A 19,107-nucleotide genomic window follows, 5' to 3' on the forward strand; every position below is an offset into this window, starting at 1 on the left:
AAAACTAAATATACAATCAAATATATTTTTAAAATTATATAAGCAATATCTAAGAACGCAGCAACCAATTTAATATTTTTCAAATAAATTTACTTTAGCCCAATAGTTTATTAGTTTGACCTAAGTTTTTGGAAAGAGACTCATACATGGTTTAAACTTGGTTTGCCGGGTCCTCCCCTTACCAGGAAAAGACCCTCCAAAAATTAGCGTATGCTGCTTTATGTGGCGAGCACACGGTATTCTTTAGTAAAAGGCGAAAGAATAGTTCGCTCTGCGCTCACCACGCAGCTGCGTGGTTTGGGACTGTTCCATCCAAATGTATATAAAAGTTTACGGTGCGGGGCACTTAAGAATATTAGCCGATGTGGGACTAAACGCATACGCGGGACACTTGCCTACCTCCTTACTCCCGTATTAACGGCTCCCTGGTTTCTGCTCCCAGAGTACGACCTCAGTCGCGTCCTGGCTATTCCTCCTCCTCGGTCCAGGTATTCTTTCCCGATCTACTCCTATTTCTGGCTTAGAATCGTAAAACCACGGTTTGGAACTCATGTATGCTGGATTTTCTGCCTTGCATCTTGTCTCTAGTTTGTATTGGTGGGTTATTTGATAAGTGGGTACTGTATTGTTCGGGTAACTGTTCTTTAATCTCTGCAAAGAAAGGCATTTCTTGATTCATGTACGGTTTTTATCATATGTTCACGCCATCAATTATGCGGTGTCTATGGAACCATCAAATATTTTGCATTTTAAATCAGTAGGAGAATGGGAAAAGCATGAGGTTTCCATCAAGTTAGATTGCAAGAGGGTGCACAATGCTACCCTAAGGAGGGATTAAATTTGAAGCTCCAACTTAGCTTTAGTTATTGAATGATGGTGGATATCTAGGAAGAAGAGTGTGGAGCTAGACTTTGGATGCTGGTTGTTGCTGGTAAGCATGGTTCTTTAGGGAATGCACGGGCTCAAGTTGGTCAAAGTTCTTCAAGTATTGGAACATTTCGTAGGTTTTTTCAACCAGTTGTAGATGTGAACCCTTGCATGTAATATTCCATCATAAATAAAAACAACAAGGTTTTCTATGATGTTACCTTTTGTTTCCAAAGTATGGTCCTTTGATGCTTTAAGAGACATATCTTTACCATTGAGCAGCAATTACCTCTCACTCATAAAAGTGGAAGCCTGGAATGATAAAATATTGGGCAATCCATACCTACCATGCCCATTAGTCAAACCATTGCTAAGCCACCATCTTTATGAAGAAATTACAAAGGAAAAGAAAAGAAAGGATGCATCATGTTTTAGGTGCACTGGGCTTGCCTTGTGTCTCCTCCTTGCAGCAAAAGCAACAGGAGGTGTGCTATTTAGTCAAAAACAACAAATATTTGTTTGTCAAAGCTTTTGCTAAGCATAGACAATCTATAAAGTATCATGTTCTGTTAAGAGATTGATGCTATGTGGGCTAATTCAGTAAATCATCCCACTTGCAGTACTGTCCGCCGGCTAAGGCACGATAAAATCTATCTCTGCAGTACACTGGCCTTCCATCAGCAGCCTTAGCTGCAGCAGCTGCTAGGTCGTCATCATCCTTCACTTCCACTGGTAAACTCAGCAACTCTTCTTTCCTAGAAGATAAAAGAAAAAAGAAAATCACTAAGAGGGAAGCCTAATTTGCATCCAATACCAGAACAGTAAGTGAATCTGTACCTTAAGTTGAATTTGTTCTTTGAAGAAGTTGGAAGATTCAAATTGTTTCCTTTTGCATCAAAAGCTGAATGGAGGAAGTCCTCCACTGGAGCAGCAAATATGAATAGCGATACAGCGGTAACAAGCAACACTCCAGTCCCAACTAATGTTTGTTTCAACAACTTAATGACCGGCTTTACCTATTTCAGAGGTTAGAGACATCTTTCAGGGAAACTGTCTACTTTTATTCATCTTTTAAGAAAATTTAGCTGCTAATGCATGAGATTTTGTGGGCGCAGGAAACATTATCTGCGAGATGTCATCCCAATAACTGGGTTATAAAGAATAGAAGCTCCATCTTATCTTTTTCTAGGGGAAATCTAATGTTCAAAAAGTTCTTTCTTTGAAACAGCAGAAAAAAGAGGGGAATTAAATTAATAGATAATAAGAGAAGAACAGGATGGTGGTGGTGGTGGGGTGTGTCACTATGTATCTTTGAGTCTTAGGGGTTCCTCCTCTTCTTTTTAACCGCTGGAATCGTGGAACTTAAAAAAGTTACTCCTCATCTTTTTCACCCTTCTCATCTTCTTCTTTTCTCATATAATTTTGCGATTAATCTCAGTCTAATTCAAGATAATCTATTTTGGAGAGATGTAAAAATTCCAAAGGAAGTGGGCTTTGTGTAAAGTGGGAACAAGATTGGAACTTAATCATTTAATCCTAGTTGTTCATCTAGGTGCAGAAGGAGGTAATATAGTGAATAGTTTTCTTACTATCAACGAAAGGCAGCTAAACCCATGCCCCAGTCTGAGTTTAGAAAGATATGCCAGTAATAATTTCCTCTAGACAATCCAAGGTTACCAGAGTACCATCTTATCCATATTCTCTGTACCTCGGTGTCTAGTGGTTACCAAAAAATTTAGAAAAGGGGCCAAGCATTCAATAACTATAAGATGTCCAAAGGAAATTGAAAATTCATGGAGGACAGTTGTGCCCCACCCCTCTGGTTCTGTCCTTGGTGGTGATATAGCATGGAAGATTAAAGACTTTATCTGAAAAATGCTCGAGGACAAGGAGACTTATGTTTTTCTCAAGAATGGGAAAGAAACATAGTTTTGGCATTGTCAAATACTTATCAATCATGAAGTCTTTCTGTTTGCCATTAATTTCAAATGACTAGGCAAAGGTGGCATACCAAATATTAGCAAGAATGCTCTGAGACCATAGTTTAGAATAGTCATCAATTTCCCTATTCCTGCTACTGATGCCCATGACCCAGAAAACAGAAAAAATGCTTTCTGATGCACTGGTATACAATTAAAAAGAGGCTTGTCAAATTGATGATTGGTTATTAGCTGTTCGCTAATATGGAGAACTGGAAATGGAGGAGGAATTACTTGTCATTGTAAGGAATCCTTTAAAAGGTATACTACTAGGAAGAGATTGCAGTTCATAGTATCTACTTTGAGGTGCTCCTCTGAGGTGGACGTTCGAGATGTTTCAATGGCATCATTTATATAATTCTGAAAATATGACTATGGTAATTGATGCCACAAAAAAACTATCATAGGTTGATTTGTCCTGCTCAAGGGACATGATATACCTGAAGGGACTACCCAAAATATTTTAGTCACCTATCATGTTTTAGCCTGGTAAATGTGAAAAGCGAGGAGCCTGGTGGTTTCCAGGAAATAATAGAGGAACCGCAACCAGTTCGATGAGCAACTACTCTGGCTATTCTGTTTCATAGAGAGAAGGGATTAACCTGTGATAAAACAGGATAGGGGGAATTGAATGGTGCAGTATTCCTTATGATTATGCTTCAAAAGGTCTGTGGATTGATTCATTGACAAAGCGGAAGTTTGTATATTATTAAATAACATAGCAGCAGAATTAGGGCTAAGTACTATTTTCCTTGAATCAGTGCTACAAATAAAGCTAAGTGATGTCATAGGGGATCTATTCTTCAGCTTCTTTGCATTAAGTCCACAAAGTAAAACTGTTATGTGTGCTGAAATATTGACAAAAAGAATAATAGGAGGGGAGAATAAGAAGAGGAGGGCGGTGGAATAGATGAAAAAGATGGAGTTCCGAGAGACCAAAGACCAAGATAGTGGGAGAAACCTCCGTAAAGGAGCTATTTTTATTCAAAATATTCCTTGAGTCATATAATATTCTCCCCTTCTTGTGGACTGCACGCTCCCAACATACCTATTGTGAACCCATAACTTGTATAGTTTGGCTTAACATAGGATTTCTAGTCAACTTAAAACTCCACTTCTTTAGAGCTAGTTGCTTCTTAATTAAATATAATTTGCATTGTTGTACATCTTTACATAGAAAGCCATGGAGATCATTACGAAACAAATTCCCATGTCTTGGAACCTTTCCTTAACCAACCTACATGTAAGTTATGAACTGGAGACAATAACCATACTCAGAATATGACCAAATGCGCATGTTTTGTGTTTGATGTAAAATGGAAAATGGGTTTTTGTGAGGGGGCCTGACTGCAATACATGGACACTAATATTCATGTTCAACAAGTTATCATGGAGTGCTTTAAGAATTTCAAAGAATGCCATGTATTGCAAGCTGGCTCCTAGTGGATTGTTACTCTATAATGGATCTAAACTGCACACGACTCAAAAACCTACTAGAGAAATAGCCCTAAAGTTTAGTAAAAAAATTGTAATAAAATACTAAGTACATGGACTTAGATAAAGGACTCCAAACACTCACCCAAAAAAAGAAGAAAATAAAAACAAAAAAAGAAAAAGGTCAATTAAGTAGAAATAGACTGCAAACAATTTAAAATTAACTAAATCTGAAGTCAAAAAAAAGAAAAAAACTCTTAGCTACATTAATCTAGAAGAAGTAGAATGAAAGGTAATGCTCATAGTTTCATTAAAACTGTGCTGGAAATAGTGCTGAGTGGGATATTGTACGGGATTAACCTTGCAATTCAAGAATGCCAAGTACATTGCTTTTGTTTAAAGTAGAGACCTCCATGGTGGTGTTGATGTTTTAAGGTGACAGCATATCAAAACTCTTTTCTTGAGTGATTGCAAAATTACAACAGAGAAGTGAACTAAGTGTGTGATGTGGTTAATTTGAGAAGTAAAGAAAACAGAGAGGAGGAAAGAACGAAAGAAGGAGGAGAAGTCAAGAGATAGGGAGTTCTCGACAAAAGAGCCTTTCTCTATTGAATTCAATTGGCTATATTAATAGCCTTACATCCAACAGAAATCAAGCACGTTACAACTAATGCCAAAAGACTAGGAGTTACAGCTAAAGAGTAGAACTGGTGCTGAAGAATAGGAACTCCTTCTGGAACTGGAGCATGACCTGGACTTCTCCAGCATATTTGATGCAGATGATGATAGCCAAGCACCCCACGTTCCAAGTGCCTGCCGAGAGTCAAGGAAAATGGAGCACGTAACATCCCCCCCCCCCACTCAAACTGTCCTTGTCCTCAAGGACGGAAATTGAGATAGGATTTGAAGAACCGCCACTCATTTTTCCAAGTGGCATCGGCTGAGGCTCCCACCCATTTGACTAGCACTTCAGATTTGGGGCGGTATTTCCCTTTCTGAATTTCACGTTAGGCCAAAATGGATTCTGGTTGGAGAAGGATGGAGGAGTCTTCCGCAACTGGAGGAAGGTGGGATGATGCAGGTGTAATGGAGCCTAAGTGCTTCTGCAACAAACTTACGTGGAAGACATTGTGAATTTGACAGCCCTCTGGAAGGTCGCTTGTAGGCCACAGGACCCACCCTCTCCACTACCTGGAAAGGACCATAAAACCGTGGAGAAAGCTTCAAAGAATCCCGAAATGCAACTGTAGTCTGGCGGTAGGGCTGTAACTTCAAGTACACATAATCGCCGACCTCAAAGGATACCTCTCGCCTATGTTGATTGGCATGGCTCGTCATCCTCTCCTGAGCAAGACAAAGATTCCGGCGGAGATCTCGCAGGAGGGTGTCTCGGTCTTGAAGGTATTCTTCAACAGCCTGAACTCGGGCTGTGCCTGGGACATAAGTTAGCAGGTTCGGGGGTGGAGTGCCATAGATAGCCTCAAAGGGCGTGATTTTGGTTGAGGAATGGGTCGAAGTGTTGTAGCTGAACTCCGCCCAGGGTAGCCATTCCACCCATTTCTTCGGCTGTTGGCCTACAAAACAGCGAAGGTACTGCTCCAAAATTCGGTTGACAACCTCCGTTTGACCATCGGTCTGGGGATGGTAACTGTAACTCATACACAGGTTGGTCCCTTGAAGGCGAAATAAATTCTGCCAAAATGAGCTAGTAAAGACCTTATCTCTGTCACTGACAATGAAGGTGGGAACTCCATGCAGTCGAACCACATTGGCAACGAAGGCCTTCGCAACCATGGCAGCAGTAAACGGATGTTTCAAAGGAACAAAATGAGCATATTTGGAGAGACGATCTACGACGACCATAATGACGGAGTAACCATTTGCAGTAGGAAGCCCTTCAATGAAGTCCATTGATACATCAGTCCAGATCCGAGTGGGAATAGGCAGGGGTTGAAGCAATCCCGCGGGTTGCATGCAGTCAGACTTGCATTGCTGGCAGACCTCACAGGTTCTCAGGAATTCCTTCACAGTCTGTCGCATTTTTGGCCAAATGAAGCTTTGTCTGATTTGGTAAAGGGTCTTGTGGGTCCCAAAATGTCCACCGATAGGAGAGGAGTGGCTGTCGGCCAGAATCAAAGGAATCAGAACGGAGGTGGGGCTCAAGAAAACTCTACCATGTTGGAACCAAACACCATTGTATAGAATCAACTTGTGGGAGGCATTCCTGCTTGCTAAGGAGGCATAAAATGGATCCTGTTGTACCTCCATATGTAGTTTAGGCCACCAATCGGCATGAGGAACCGAAATAGAGAGAAATTGTACCTCCCCTATACGAGATAAGGAGTCCGCAGCCTGGTTCTCCGGGCCTTTCTTGTACTCAATAGTGTAGTCGTATCCCAGAAGTTTGGGAAGCTACCGTGTCTGGGCAGGAGTGGTAATGCGTTGCTCCAACAAATATTTAAGGCTCTTATGATCTGTGCGAACTGTGAATGGTTTCCCGAGCAGGTAGGGCCGCCACTTCCTGATAGCCTTGACTATGGCTAATATTTCTTTCTCATATGTGGACAAGGTGAGTGCCGTTCCTTTGAGGGCTTCACTGAAATAAGCGATGGGCTTGTTGTGTTGAGTGAGGACTGCTCCAATCCCGGCTCTGCTGGCATCACATTCCACCACGAACGTTTGGGAAAAATCCGGTAGACATAAGGTTGGTGGGGTAGTGAGGGCTTGTTTGAGCTGATTGAATGCCGTCTCTGCCTCCTCAGTCCAGTGAAATTTCTCTTTGGTCAAGAGCTTGGTCATAGGTGCTGCCATGGTGCCAAAGTTGCGGATGAATTTCCTGTAATAGCCTGCTAAGCCAAGGAATCCCCGGACTTCCTTGGCCGTAGGGGGTGTGGGCCAAGCCACGACAGCTTGTACCTTGTCGGGATCGACGGATACTCCATCTTCAGTGATGATATGCCCCAAATACTTAACCTGTTGAACCCCAAAATGGCATTTCGATTCTTTGGCAAACAACTGGTGAGAGGATAAAATCGTAAGGACAAGATGCAAGTGAGTAAGGTGATCTTCCCATGATTTTGAGTACACCAGGATGTCGTCGAAGAACACCAGAATGAACTGTCGTAGATAGGGGCGGAAGAGGTCGTTCATGAGGCTTTGGAAGGTTGTCGGGGCGTTAGTGAGCCCAAAAGGCATGACAACGAACTCATAGTGTCCCTCATGAGTTCGAAACGCTGTCTTCGGAATATCATCTTCCTGCACACGAATTTGGTGGTACCCAGACCGCAGATTCAATTTCGAATAGAACTTAGCCCCATGGAGCTCATCAAGCAATTCATCAATCACAGGTATTGGATACTTATCTTTGATTGTAATGTTGTTTAGAGCCCGGTAGTCAATGCAGAATCGCCAAGTGCCATCTGCCTTTTTTATCAACAAAACTGGTGAGGAGAAGGGGCTCTTGCTTGGTCGTGTGAGTCCAGAGTCTAAGAGCTCCTTTACCATTCGTTCGATCTCTGTCTTCTGATAGTATGGATATCTATAGGGTCGTATGCTGACTGGTCCTGTGTTGGTTTGGAGTGGAATCCGGTGGTCTTGCTGGCGTTTTGGTGGAATACTGGTTGGTGAGGCGAAGATCCCCGCAAACTGGTCCAAGAGTCGTTTGATCTCGGGAGGATATGGAGGTGTTGGTGGCGTTGGGCTGACTTGTTGGATCTGGAAGAAGAACCCCATCTCTTGCAGGCCTGAATGCTCCTTGTTGTTGAGAGCCTCAATGCTAGACGCCTCAGCCATCCGTCCCAGTCCCTGAAGAGTATGTTTGACTCCCCCGATTTTGAAGGTCATGGTGAGGTGTTTGTAGTCCGTTTTGACTGGTCCAAGGGTCTCTAGCCACTGCACTCCTAGGACTACCTGACATGCTGCCACAGGAAGGACATAATAATCAACAATGATGGGAATACCTTGAATAGCTAACATGATCCCTCGGCATTGGCCAGCACATTCTATTCGTTCCCGATTGGCAACCACCACCTGAAGTTTCTTGTCTCGGATGATCGGTAGGCCAAACCGAGTTGCAGTTGTTTGGTCGATGAAATTATGGGTGCTGCCCCCATCGATCAACACCATCAGGTTCTTGTTTTTCAGCTTCCCTAAGACTCGAATGGTTTGGGGATGTTCAGCTCCGGCAATAGCATGAAATGAAATCTCAGGCGTTACCTCTATAAGCTCCGCTCCTTGCTGGGTTTCTTCAAAATTTTCATCCTCCTCGTAGGGGGAATCCTCGATCATGAACAATTGGGGCTGCTCACAGCGATGGCCAGTGGAGTACTTCTCGTCACAATAGTAGCATAGTCGCTTCTCTCGGCGTTCCTGTGCTTCCTGATTCGTGATTCGGCGGAACGGAGCGAGCGAAGGAGTGGTCCCAGCTCCTGCCCGTTGATTAGGGGTCGGACCCAGAATCCCAGGTGAAGGATTGGAGGTCCCTCTCGGCATTGTTGGCACTGGTAGTATGCGGCTGGTCGAGGTGGGTTTGCGTGGAAGCTGGTTGCGTTCCTCAATCAGTCGTGCCACTCCAATCGCATCTGCCAAAGTTTTGGGCCGTTTAATCTTGACGTCTAAGCGGATTTCGTCTCTTAACCCTGCGATAAAACAGCCGATTAGGAATGACTCTGGGAGGCCATCAATACGGTGGGAGAGTCGTTCAAAAGCTTCCTGATATACAGCCACAGTTGTTGTTTGTTTCAGTCGAGTCAAGGCCTCTCTGGGATCGTCATATTCAGTTGGACCGAATCTGAGTGAGATGGCCTTCGTGAGTTCGTCCCATGAGAGTGGTCCTCGGAATTTCGTCAACCATCGGTGCCACTGTAACGCGATGCCTTCGAAGTGGAATGAGGCTAGCTGCACTCGTTGTTCCGCTCCAATGCCTTGAAATTCGAAGTACTGTTCTGCTCTGTAGATCCAGCTAATCGGGTCGTCTCCAGTGAATTTCGGGAATTGCAGCTTGAGTTGAGGTGGTTGTGAATGATCGCAGCCGGCAACAGGATGCGGGCCGTGTGGCCGACGGGAAGAGGATTCTTGTGCAAATGGGTTGATTTCAGGTGTGATGGCTTGGGATCGTTGGACGGAGCGAATGGCTTGCAATTCTATGAGGATGGTTTGTAAGGCTGCATTGAGTTGGTCAAAGCTTGTCTCATGCCGAGCCAAAGTCTCATTGACTTCGTTGCGAAATTCGGCATTAGATTTCCCACGGATGTCCATGGGTTGTAAGGCTCTGATACCAAATGATGTGGTTAATTTGAGAAGCAAAGAAAACAGAGAGGAGGAAAGAACGAAAGAAGGAGAAGTCAAGAGATAGGGAGTTCTCAACAAAAGAGCCTTTCTCTATTGAATTCAACTGGCTATATTAATAGCCTTACATCCAACAGAAATCAAGCACGTTACAACTAATGCCAAATGACTAGGAGTTACAGCTAAAGAATAGAACTGGTGTTGAAGAATAGGAACTACTTCTGGAACTGGAGCATGACCTGGTCTTCTCCAGCATATTTGATGCAGATGATGATAGCCAAGCACCCCACATTCCAAGTGCCTGCCGAGAGTCAAGGAAAATGGAGCACGCAACAGTGTGGTCTGTAGGATTATATTATGTTTTAAGATTTCTTGATTGACTTATTTGGATTTAACATTTCTTATATACCAGGTCTTTCTGTTTCCTTGCTTTCTTCTTCATTTCCTTAGCACGTGTCTGTTCTCATGTTAGGTTAACAGCATGAATTTTCGGATGTGATGCGATTAAGCACAAGAATTAACTAAGATATTGTTTAGTCTTCCCCCCTTTTGGTGAGTGAGTAAGGTAGAATTGCTGAAAGTAACAGGCTTCCTCTACAAATGCAAATGCCACAGAATAATGAAGAGGTTTATGCACATCAGTGTGTACCTTATAGGATCCCAGCAGCCTGTCACGAGCCAATATCTAAGATAAAAGACATGTTGTAAACATTGTCTTAGAACCATGACAAAGTTTCTCAAATGCTCTGCAACCTAACTCAAGTACTAGCTTGGTTGCATCAAGTAGTTGAATTTTTCATGCTCATATCACATGTCATCATTTAATTCAGCTAGAAAGGCAGTGAAGTTACATTAAATTAATGGGATGGGCTATATGGGAACTTGTACAAGGCTCTACTACAAAGATGTAAACATGCAATGAAGGTTGAAAGGTCAAAACATAAGGAATTTCTGCTGGCTATTATTGGAAAAACTATAGTAGATTGACATTTTGAATGTGATTGTTTTAATAAAAAAGGCTTTGATGATCATAATCTTCACTCAAGATTTCATTTGAAAACAGCAGGATATTTAAAATATTTAAATGCAATAGTCATTGAGAAGGTTTCTAAAACTATGAACAATTGATCAAAAAAGTATTTTATTGCTCCATGTATAACCTTATGGGCGACTTGATGATGTGGTTTTTGAGGAGTTTCTCTTTTCAAGAATGGACCAGTAATTATTATGTTTTCTTAAACCTCAGTGCATAAATCCCAATAACTGTTAAAGCTTTGAATAATGACAATGCCGGACCCTGATGTATATTTTTCATTCTTTTCTGATAGTCAATTAACTTTATGTTTTAACTTGTATCTTCTTGGGACATAGCCATTTAGAAATGAGTAATGGCAGTGCTCTCTCTTTCTCTCTCTATGTGTGTGTGTGTGTGTGTGTGTACATGTGCATGTTTGTCTGTACCAACCCTCCCCCACCCCCACCCCCACCAAATGTGTATGCATGTGCTGGGTGAGTGCATGTGGCATGTGCACTTTTTGGGAGTCAGGGGCTTGTTGTTTGAATGTCTTCTTTCATAGCTATGAATTTGGATATTTGTAGACCTCATATTATGTTCCAATAAATGCATGGAAATCTTTATAATTTTAGATATATAGTGTGCTCTGTTCCATGTAGGCAAGCTAAGCTTCAATATTGTAATCAGAGCTCTAGCAATTGTCTTTTGCTTCCTTACTGTTGTTCATTCCTTAATATGGATTACTTTTCATTAATAGGCTTGCTTCTATAATGGTTGTGCACTAACCTCTGGTGGCTTTACCCACATCTGCCCATCGTACCACCCACTTTCCTCATAAGGTATCACTGCCGAAAGCAGCCTATCACCTACATAACTCCATCCCTGTGCAATTAAAATGCATAGAAAAATCAGTGATTTTACCATTACAACTGTTTTTCAACAAAACATAAATTCAATTTTATAACTGAAATTAGCATCTCAGATATGCCCCCACCCTTCTTCTCCAAGCGCAGAAAAGAGGAGAGGGAAGGGGGAAGGATTTACTTTATCTGGCATGGGTATTAGGTTCTGCTAGTTACGTCGGGTCCTTTAATACTCCTTTCCTTATGAAGTCTCAAAGACTCAAACCGACCTCTTTCTGACCTAACTTTGTATGGTAACTACTAATTTCTGTTGTGGCACATTTACACACTGTTTGTGGCTGCAAAACTATTGTATTGTTGAACATATATAGGGGCCATTAAACTAATATATATTTTAATTGTCCACTTACACTTAAAATTGAAAAGAAAATCTCAACACATAGAACTTGTGTATGCTGTATGCATACACACTATTTCTATCCATGACAGTAAGTGATAATATGACTTCCTTATCCTAATCCAGAATGCAGGGGACAACTTAAAGAACAATTCTTATGTCTAGATGATAGCATAGAAATTTCTGTGCTGGCTCGAGATATCTGCATTTCCCTGCTGAAGCTGTCTCATCACTTTTGTATGACAGTCATGTCGGCATCACACCCAGGGCAAAGCAACTCCTTACATGTACACGAGCATTTGGAAAATATTTCCTACTAAACATTGCTAATAGCTCTAAGTGACATTTTATTTTAATGGTTCTAGTTATGTCAAGTGCTAAATTTTCAACAACCTGTGTCATTAATGTACAGCCTTGTCAGGTGGAAAGTTACTTTCTTTTAATGTGTTATTTTTCTATTTTATATTTTTATGAACAATATCTAGAATTGAAGATACCAGATATATTCGCAGTACAACCAGAGACACCAGGAGAAGAGTTCCAGTCCCAGCAGCTAGGACAAATTTCAATGGGTCCTGCATGCCACCAAAAAGGAAAAAAAGTTGAGTCATTCGTAGAAAGAAATTGCTATTCTACAGATGACCCTAGCAGTTATGATTTTAGTTGCATGTCTAGTTTTAAATTAGTTTTTAAACAACATGTAATCTAGCAAAGGAACATTCTGTTTTCTGACTTGACTTTCCAGCTCATTTTCTGTAATAAAAAAATGTTGAATCTCATTTCTATAAAAGTGGGAGTTAAATTTTTTTAATCATTCTGCAGGGATTAATCCAGTTTATGACGAATAATTAACAGGTAAAGAATTATTTTCCACTAAGAAATAAGAAATTGAATTAGAGCTTTCTGTCATCCATGATATCAATAACATTAATGTGTGTTCTTGTAGTCCCCATTGCATTTCTTTAAGCTAGGTCTAACCAATTAAGTAGTACAATTTTTTGTCATGATTTCCTTCCTTTTTACAAAATGACAATGATTCAGTTTTTTTTTTTTCCCATGACAGAATATGGTAAAAATCTATGTACCTTGGCTGGCTTGTAGATTTTTCAAATTTCAGTGTTTTATTTATTTATGCTCCAAAATAAAATAAGCATCCAATTATACTCTCTCTTGCAGCATCAATACTGTAGTTGTTTGATATAGTTTGGACAGCCAATCATTATGACCTGTTGACTACTCTAGCATGTAAATCTTTGCCTTGTCATTTGAATTTCTTATGAAAGCAAGCAATCTGTACTTACCTTTTCTATGACACTTTGAATGTTTAAAAGACTTTGTATTAGTATGATGAGGATATGTATTATGACATACCTTGGAAGGGTTAAAACTTGCAGCTGCTATTGGTGCCCCTAGAACTGTAAAAGTTACCAGCCACAAGCTTCCAAGGCGAAGAAATAGTGACCGTGGACTTAGGTCTCCCCATGAGTAAAGGATGCTATTTTTCAACAAGGAATACTCGTTTACCTATCATACAGAATCATAAGCATGTGGAGAATGAAAACTATGTTAGATGATAACAATGCAAGAATTGGAAGCAATATTAACATGTCTAATGTTGCACTTAGATAACCACACCATGAGCTGTAAGACATTTAATGTGAATAGAATCAATCAGTTCGCATTTCGTGCAATGGTGATTGCAGTAGCATGATTTTAGCCAAGCAGAGTTACTAAAAGATATTTCTATAAATTTCTAAAGTGGCTTCTGAAGGAAAAGGTTGTTGTGGAAAAAGGTGTACCGGTTACTTCTGAAGAGTATGAAAGAGGCAACATAACTATTAATGATAGCTATTTTGCCATGGAGGCCCTTATTGTTGCCATCAAAATTGATCCTATGCTCTGTTTTATCGTAATCCGCATTATGGCAAATCATCTGACACATGGGCTCCATTTGTCAACATGACCATATTATGGCAAAAGTTATTCCATCATGTGCCTTTTTCTCCATTATAATTCTCCTAGATACACCTTTAACATAACTAACTAGTCTTTTCTCATTATTATAGGATTGATAAATTTTAGGAATGACCCGTTTAGTACAAAGCATTTCACATGAGCTTCCCATTTAGGCTTTTTGCAACCTACGGAAGAAGTTGGGAATCTGGACCAGCAGTGGACAGGCCACCTTTCAGTTGGGTCATGAATGCTCCTGCATTTTAAGAAGCATCTCGCTTAACCGAAGAATATCTCAAACAAAATTTTCAGTAAAACACTATATTCCTGGATGTATGGTTTTAGTAACTTTTATGCTAGACTGAACAACTCATATTTTGTCTTTGTTGTATTCATGTTAATGAGGTTTTGTCTGACTACCACTGATCCAATTTATATTTCTTTTCGTTATCTGGGTATACTTCCAGGAATATGGACAATCTAATCTTGAACCAGTCTCATAGATTTTTTTTCTGTATGTCTTTCATAAAGATTTGATATTTAATTGTACTTCGTATGTAGTTTTATATTTTCATTCAAGTTGCAGTTGTTGCTCTGCAGTCTTGTCTCTTCTTTATATCTGGAGCATGAGCCGCATAAGATCCATGATTCAAGTGACATGTTCCCCTTGGATACAAGCCTAACAACTTACATGTACTCTATAGAATCTTCATTAAGATAGGAGGTCGTTTCCTGTTTCCTATGATAATCAGTTATCTATCTCCTACCCAATTCTACGGAACCTTGTATTGACCCACCTACAGCAGATGAGGAAAAATGATTTAGATACAGCAATCCTTAATGTGATTAAACCTGTTCAACCTCACGGCAGATGTCACCTGATGGTCAAGAAGTCCTACGAGTATGGGATGGTTGAACTCAGGGATTAGTTATGTTTTTCTGCAATGTTATGAGTAGTAGCTCCTTTAAATAGTTTGTATTCCATTAAGAAAGTATGCCTACATATTTTCAGACAGGTGCTTTGGCACTGCTATTATGATGAAGTATGCCTACATGTTTTCAGACAGGTGCTCTGGCACTGCTATTATGATCTTTCAGTGATTTTTTCTAGTCATCATTGTACTATAGGTTGTAGTTTTCTTTCCTGCTTATATATTGTCAAGATGTGGCTGTGGACAGGCAATTGCGGGGAGAGAATCCTTTCGAACGAGAATTTTGTTGTCTTTATTTTACTCAATAATTATTTTCAAGTTACCATCTCGACCAGAGGAAGCTAGTTAGGTCAATCATCTATAGCGATTTATTGATTCAAAAAACTAATCAGGCTAATACTAGATGCCTCTCTTTCCAAAACTAAATTCAGGGCTTCGTGTCCCTCTGCTTTGCTCCGACTAAATGAATGCCTTAGTTCTGAGAACTGGTAAAAATATTTACTTCATGAGTCATATATGTAGGGGTTTGAGCCATGGTAGTTCTCTTCCTTTTCCGACAGATTTATTGCATCGTTCACAGATAATTATTATGCCTTCCTTGATTTCTTTTGAACTTTAGCATGGGGCCATAATTTTAATTTATCAGAATTTTTCTCAAGAAATCAAGAACCATCAAGCATAAGGCTAATATTCATTTGATATTCAAAATGCAAAGTGTTTGTTTGAAGGATATTTCCTTTCTTGTGAGTTCAGGCATCACATTTGACAGGCCAGATTTAGGAAAGGTGTTAGATTGCTGTTATGAGAAATGATTCAAGCTAATTTCTTCTCTCTACTCGGGGAGGAGAGGGTTTGTCTAGTGTATACAAAATCTGCTTCGGCTAAAACCACATGCAAAACCATAGGGGAAGGTAATGAAAAATTTTTAGTTATGCGGTTGTGTGTGCAGCTGATTTGTGTTGTTCCAAGAGTTTGGCCCATCTCTCAGGACTCTTGAAACATACAAAATTTTGGAAGTTTAATGACCTCACAAGTAAGCTTCTCTTGACTTTTCTATCTCATTCAAAGTATACCACTACACTTTCAGAAAAAAAATCAATCATTTTGTGCTTTCATCAGATGATTTATAGTTGCTACTCTACTGACCAGGATCCAAAGACTGTTTACTTCTGATATGATCCAGGTATGACATGCTCACCGGTCTCTGCTCGAAGGGGACTTCAATCTCCAAGCCAGGATCCCATCTTTGGCCAGCAAATCCACCCGCACCACCTTCAGCCTCATCTTTCAAGGCCTTGACAATGCTCACATGGTTCCACCTCGACGAGCAGTTCACTCGCCAAACTCGAAGAACCTGCTCGTTCCGATAGCCTCCAGAACATGGAAGTCTGTTGTCTCTGATTGCATGGCCGGAAATCTGTAGCCGGAGCATAGTTTTCAGCACATAGCTCATGATACTCTCAGTTTCATTTCTTCCAAGCCAACTAAAAGAAGACCATATCCAGCGAGAAAAGAAGGTTGCTATGTTTTGTTTGTGGCCATGCATCTTTTACGTGGTAGGAATAATACTGAGCTGGAAAATTTTGTGGCCGTTGTCTACAGAGAGGCAGCTGTTGTCTGAGTTTCTATGCACCAAATGCATGATATGGACTTTATGGAGAACAATAGCTGCTTTCTGATTGGAGATCCAAGGGTTCTGGGAGAATGTTTGATATGGGTGCAGCTTAGGTTCAGATTTCATGGTTCTGGAATAGATCTTATGTTATTTTTGTGGTCCTAAGGGAGCATATGGGAGAAGCTCTCCAACACGTGGCAGGTGGTTTCTTCACACGTTGCCTCTGCGTGCAGTACCTTAAGAATTGCCAACTGGGCAGGCACACATCATCAAGTTTAGCAAGATGGCTAAATAAAGGATTTATTTTTCTTAATTTTACTACTTCCCAAACTCAGTCTCTCTTGGCTGCTTCATATATAAATTATGAGCTGATACATGCATGACTGTGCTTGCACACTTCATGAATACTTATGCAGAATTCTGAATTTGTAAATATTTCGATGCAAATATATTTTTTTTCTTTCCGTGGACAACCATATCACTATTGGACATAATTCTACACATGTTCATTATCAGGTTAAAGGTTCAAATTCATTCAAATCTAATTACATATATCATGATCGACTTATGGTCAGCTCCAATAGATCCGTGTTACAGTATTTTCTAGTTTATATAACTTATGAGTCGAGTCTGCTCTAATACCATTTGTAATAATGTAGGATCTCATAGTTGGAAGGTATTATTTGAGTTTTTGATCATGTATAAGTACTGTAGATTTATCCAACGAATAATCAATGTGGAGCTAAATATGCATCCGTACGAATCTTTACAATAATATTTTATCAAATGGTTTACATTGCAATAGAGCTATTGTAGTAGTAGCATTGATGGTTTACAACCCAGCAAGGCAAGAGATGTTCCTTAGACGCAAAATGTTGTAGCTGCAATTAGCTACCATGCACTGCCCCACCCTCCATGTTCATGGAGCCTGTGGCCTGGATGGACTACGTACAACAAAATTATAAGCCTGCTCAGCTTGTGCCATTCTACTAAATTTGGCTAGTTCAAATGCTGCTCATCAACCAAGATGAAGCGCAAATTTCAAAAGCGGCTCGCGGAAAAGAAAAAAAAAAAAAAGGGAGAAAAGAGAAAGAAAATCTACAAGTCGCCAAAGGAATTTCCAACAAGCATCATATGATAAAAGGCATGCATGTAGTGATCTTGATCAGACCAGATGAGTTGAATGTTAGGTTGGTACCAGCAGAAATTTCTTTTAGAAAGCCGAAAATTAATGTCATTGCAAGGTCATTTTAAGCAGCAAACCAAGACAATGATAGTTTACAACTGAAGTTATTCTTCTTTAAAACATTTTATGATCTAGACAATAAAGATGAATCAGAAACAATGTCTACTTTCTGAGAATGTATTCGATGACATTAGGAAATAATAGGCCTGTTAACAAGCCGAGCCGAGCCCGAGCCTCCGCAGTGCAACAAAAAGCAGCAACCCAAGAAAATGATAGTTTACAACTGAAGTTATTCTTCTTTAAAACATTTTATGATCTAGACAATGAAGATGAATCACAAACAATGTCTACTTTCTGAGAATGTGTTCAATTACCGTAATTGATTAGGGAATAATAGGCCTGTTAATGAGCCGAACTGAGCCGAGGCTCGGGCTTGGACTTGGGCTTAGTACCGAGCTCTGTATTAGGCTCGAGCTCGGGCTTGCTTGGCAAATCAATGGCTCGGGCTTGAGCTCGTAAAACTCGTTTCAATAACAAGCTCAAATCCGAGCCCGAGCTCGATAAATCTAGCTCGGGCTCAGGCTTAAGCTCGATACTTTTTTTTCTAGTACGTAGAATTTTTTTTTACTTTTATGCTTCCGTCTAATAGAAGTATGTCTAGAATTTTTATAGGACGGTCCTCTATCACGAGAAAAGAAGAAAATGGGCGAAGAAAGACTTGAGGGATTGACTTGTCTGTTGCAGAACAAAGGAGGAAAAGTCTCCCTTTTTTTGTTTATTTGTTTGAGAAGGAACGTTGTAGAGAAAGATGTATCGACCGGCAAAATAAGCTCGGTTTTTAGAAATTAAGCATCCATGAACGTGACGAAGGCAAATGATGAGAGCTCATAAATCCAAATAAACCGTCAATCGAGCTACCGTTCCCTGCTCAGTTATTCGGTTCCATGCGGTACTCAAGAGTTGGAGTACGGGTGCTGGGTGAGCGTCGGGTAAGGCCCGGTGCGACTCAGTCATTTCATAGAGCACCACATCTGCGCGCAGAGTGGGACAGGAAGATTCAGGAGGCGGACAGGGTGAAGTCGGCCATGGATCCAGAGTTCTGGAGCTGCCTTCTCCTTTTTCGGCCGTCTATCGCCACCCACGTCCCCGACTACGCCGGGATCCGCCGCCTCTTCCTTCATCGCAAGGCCCAGTTCTTGCCGTTGATCGATCGCCGCAAGGTGCCTTTTTATTTGATCCATTAGTTGTCGTTTGTAGCCTGAATGGATCTTTAGCGGATTCTTGCCAAGGATGTGGCGAAAATTGTGAAATCTTTGCATCAAATTGAGTTGAACGAATGAAGATGCAATTGCAGAGGGTATGTGCCGTTTAGGAGACTTAGGAGAGCCGGTTGGATGTAGGGTTTCCAAATGAATTCCGATCTTATTTGGTCGTGTTAAGTTATGAGGTTATTTGGGCTCGTGAGCTACTCGGACTTGAGCTCGGGCTCGGACTTGGATTTAAACGGGCTTCATTTTGAGCTCGGGCTCGAGCTCGTTTAACTAACAAGTCGAGCCCGAGCCGAACTTTTACCGAGCTGA

The 19,107-nt window shown here is 40.8% G+C and overlaps 1 protein-coding gene and 1 non-coding gene across 4 annotated transcripts; both read right to left on the bottom strand.

The window, feature by feature from the left end:
- Nucleotides 1–161: 161 nt before the first annotated feature.
- CGLD27 (DUF1230 family protein (DUF1230)) lies at nucleotides 162–16,618 on the bottom strand. Of its 3 annotated transcripts, XM_039127472.3 has the most exons (7): nucleotides 15,925–16,607; nucleotides 13,213–13,365; nucleotides 12,339–12,416; nucleotides 11,368–11,463; nucleotides 10,216–10,251; nucleotides 1,705–1,883; nucleotides 162–1,622 (listed from the first exon to the last, which is right to left on the bottom strand). In XM_039127472.3, the coding sequence occupies exons 1-7, from the start codon at nucleotides 16,270–16,272 to the stop codon at nucleotides 1,460–1,462; spliced, it is 1,053 nt and encodes a 350-aa protein (XP_038983400.3). In that variant the 5' UTR covers nucleotides 16,273–16,607; the 3' UTR covers nucleotides 162–1,459. The 3 variants fall into 3 exon arrangements, with proteins under 3 accessions (XP_038983400.3, XP_038983401.3, XP_089780334.1); XM_039127473.3 differs by lacking the exon at nucleotides 10,216–10,251 and having other exon boundaries at nucleotides 15,925–16,605; XM_089924208.1 differs by lacking the exons at nucleotides 162–1,622; nucleotides 1,705–1,883 and adding an exon at nucleotides 9,638–9,867 and having other exon boundaries at nucleotides 15,925–16,618.
- Nucleotides 174–290, bottom strand: LOC113462598 (U5 spliceosomal RNA). The gene has a single exon (XR_003385324.3). It is a non-coding gene; the product is annotated as a U5 spliceosomal RNA (small nuclear RNA).
- Nucleotides 16,619–19,107: the final 2,489 nt, after the last annotated feature.

This window comes from Phoenix dactylifera, chromosome 7, assembly GCF_051530095.1.
Source record: "Phoenix dactylifera cultivar Ajwa chromosome 7, Ajwa_hap1_PhDact_Kaust_v1.1, whole genome shotgun sequence".
NCBI classification, from domain to species: Eukaryota; Viridiplantae; Streptophyta; class Magnoliopsida; order Arecales; family Arecaceae; genus Phoenix; species Phoenix dactylifera.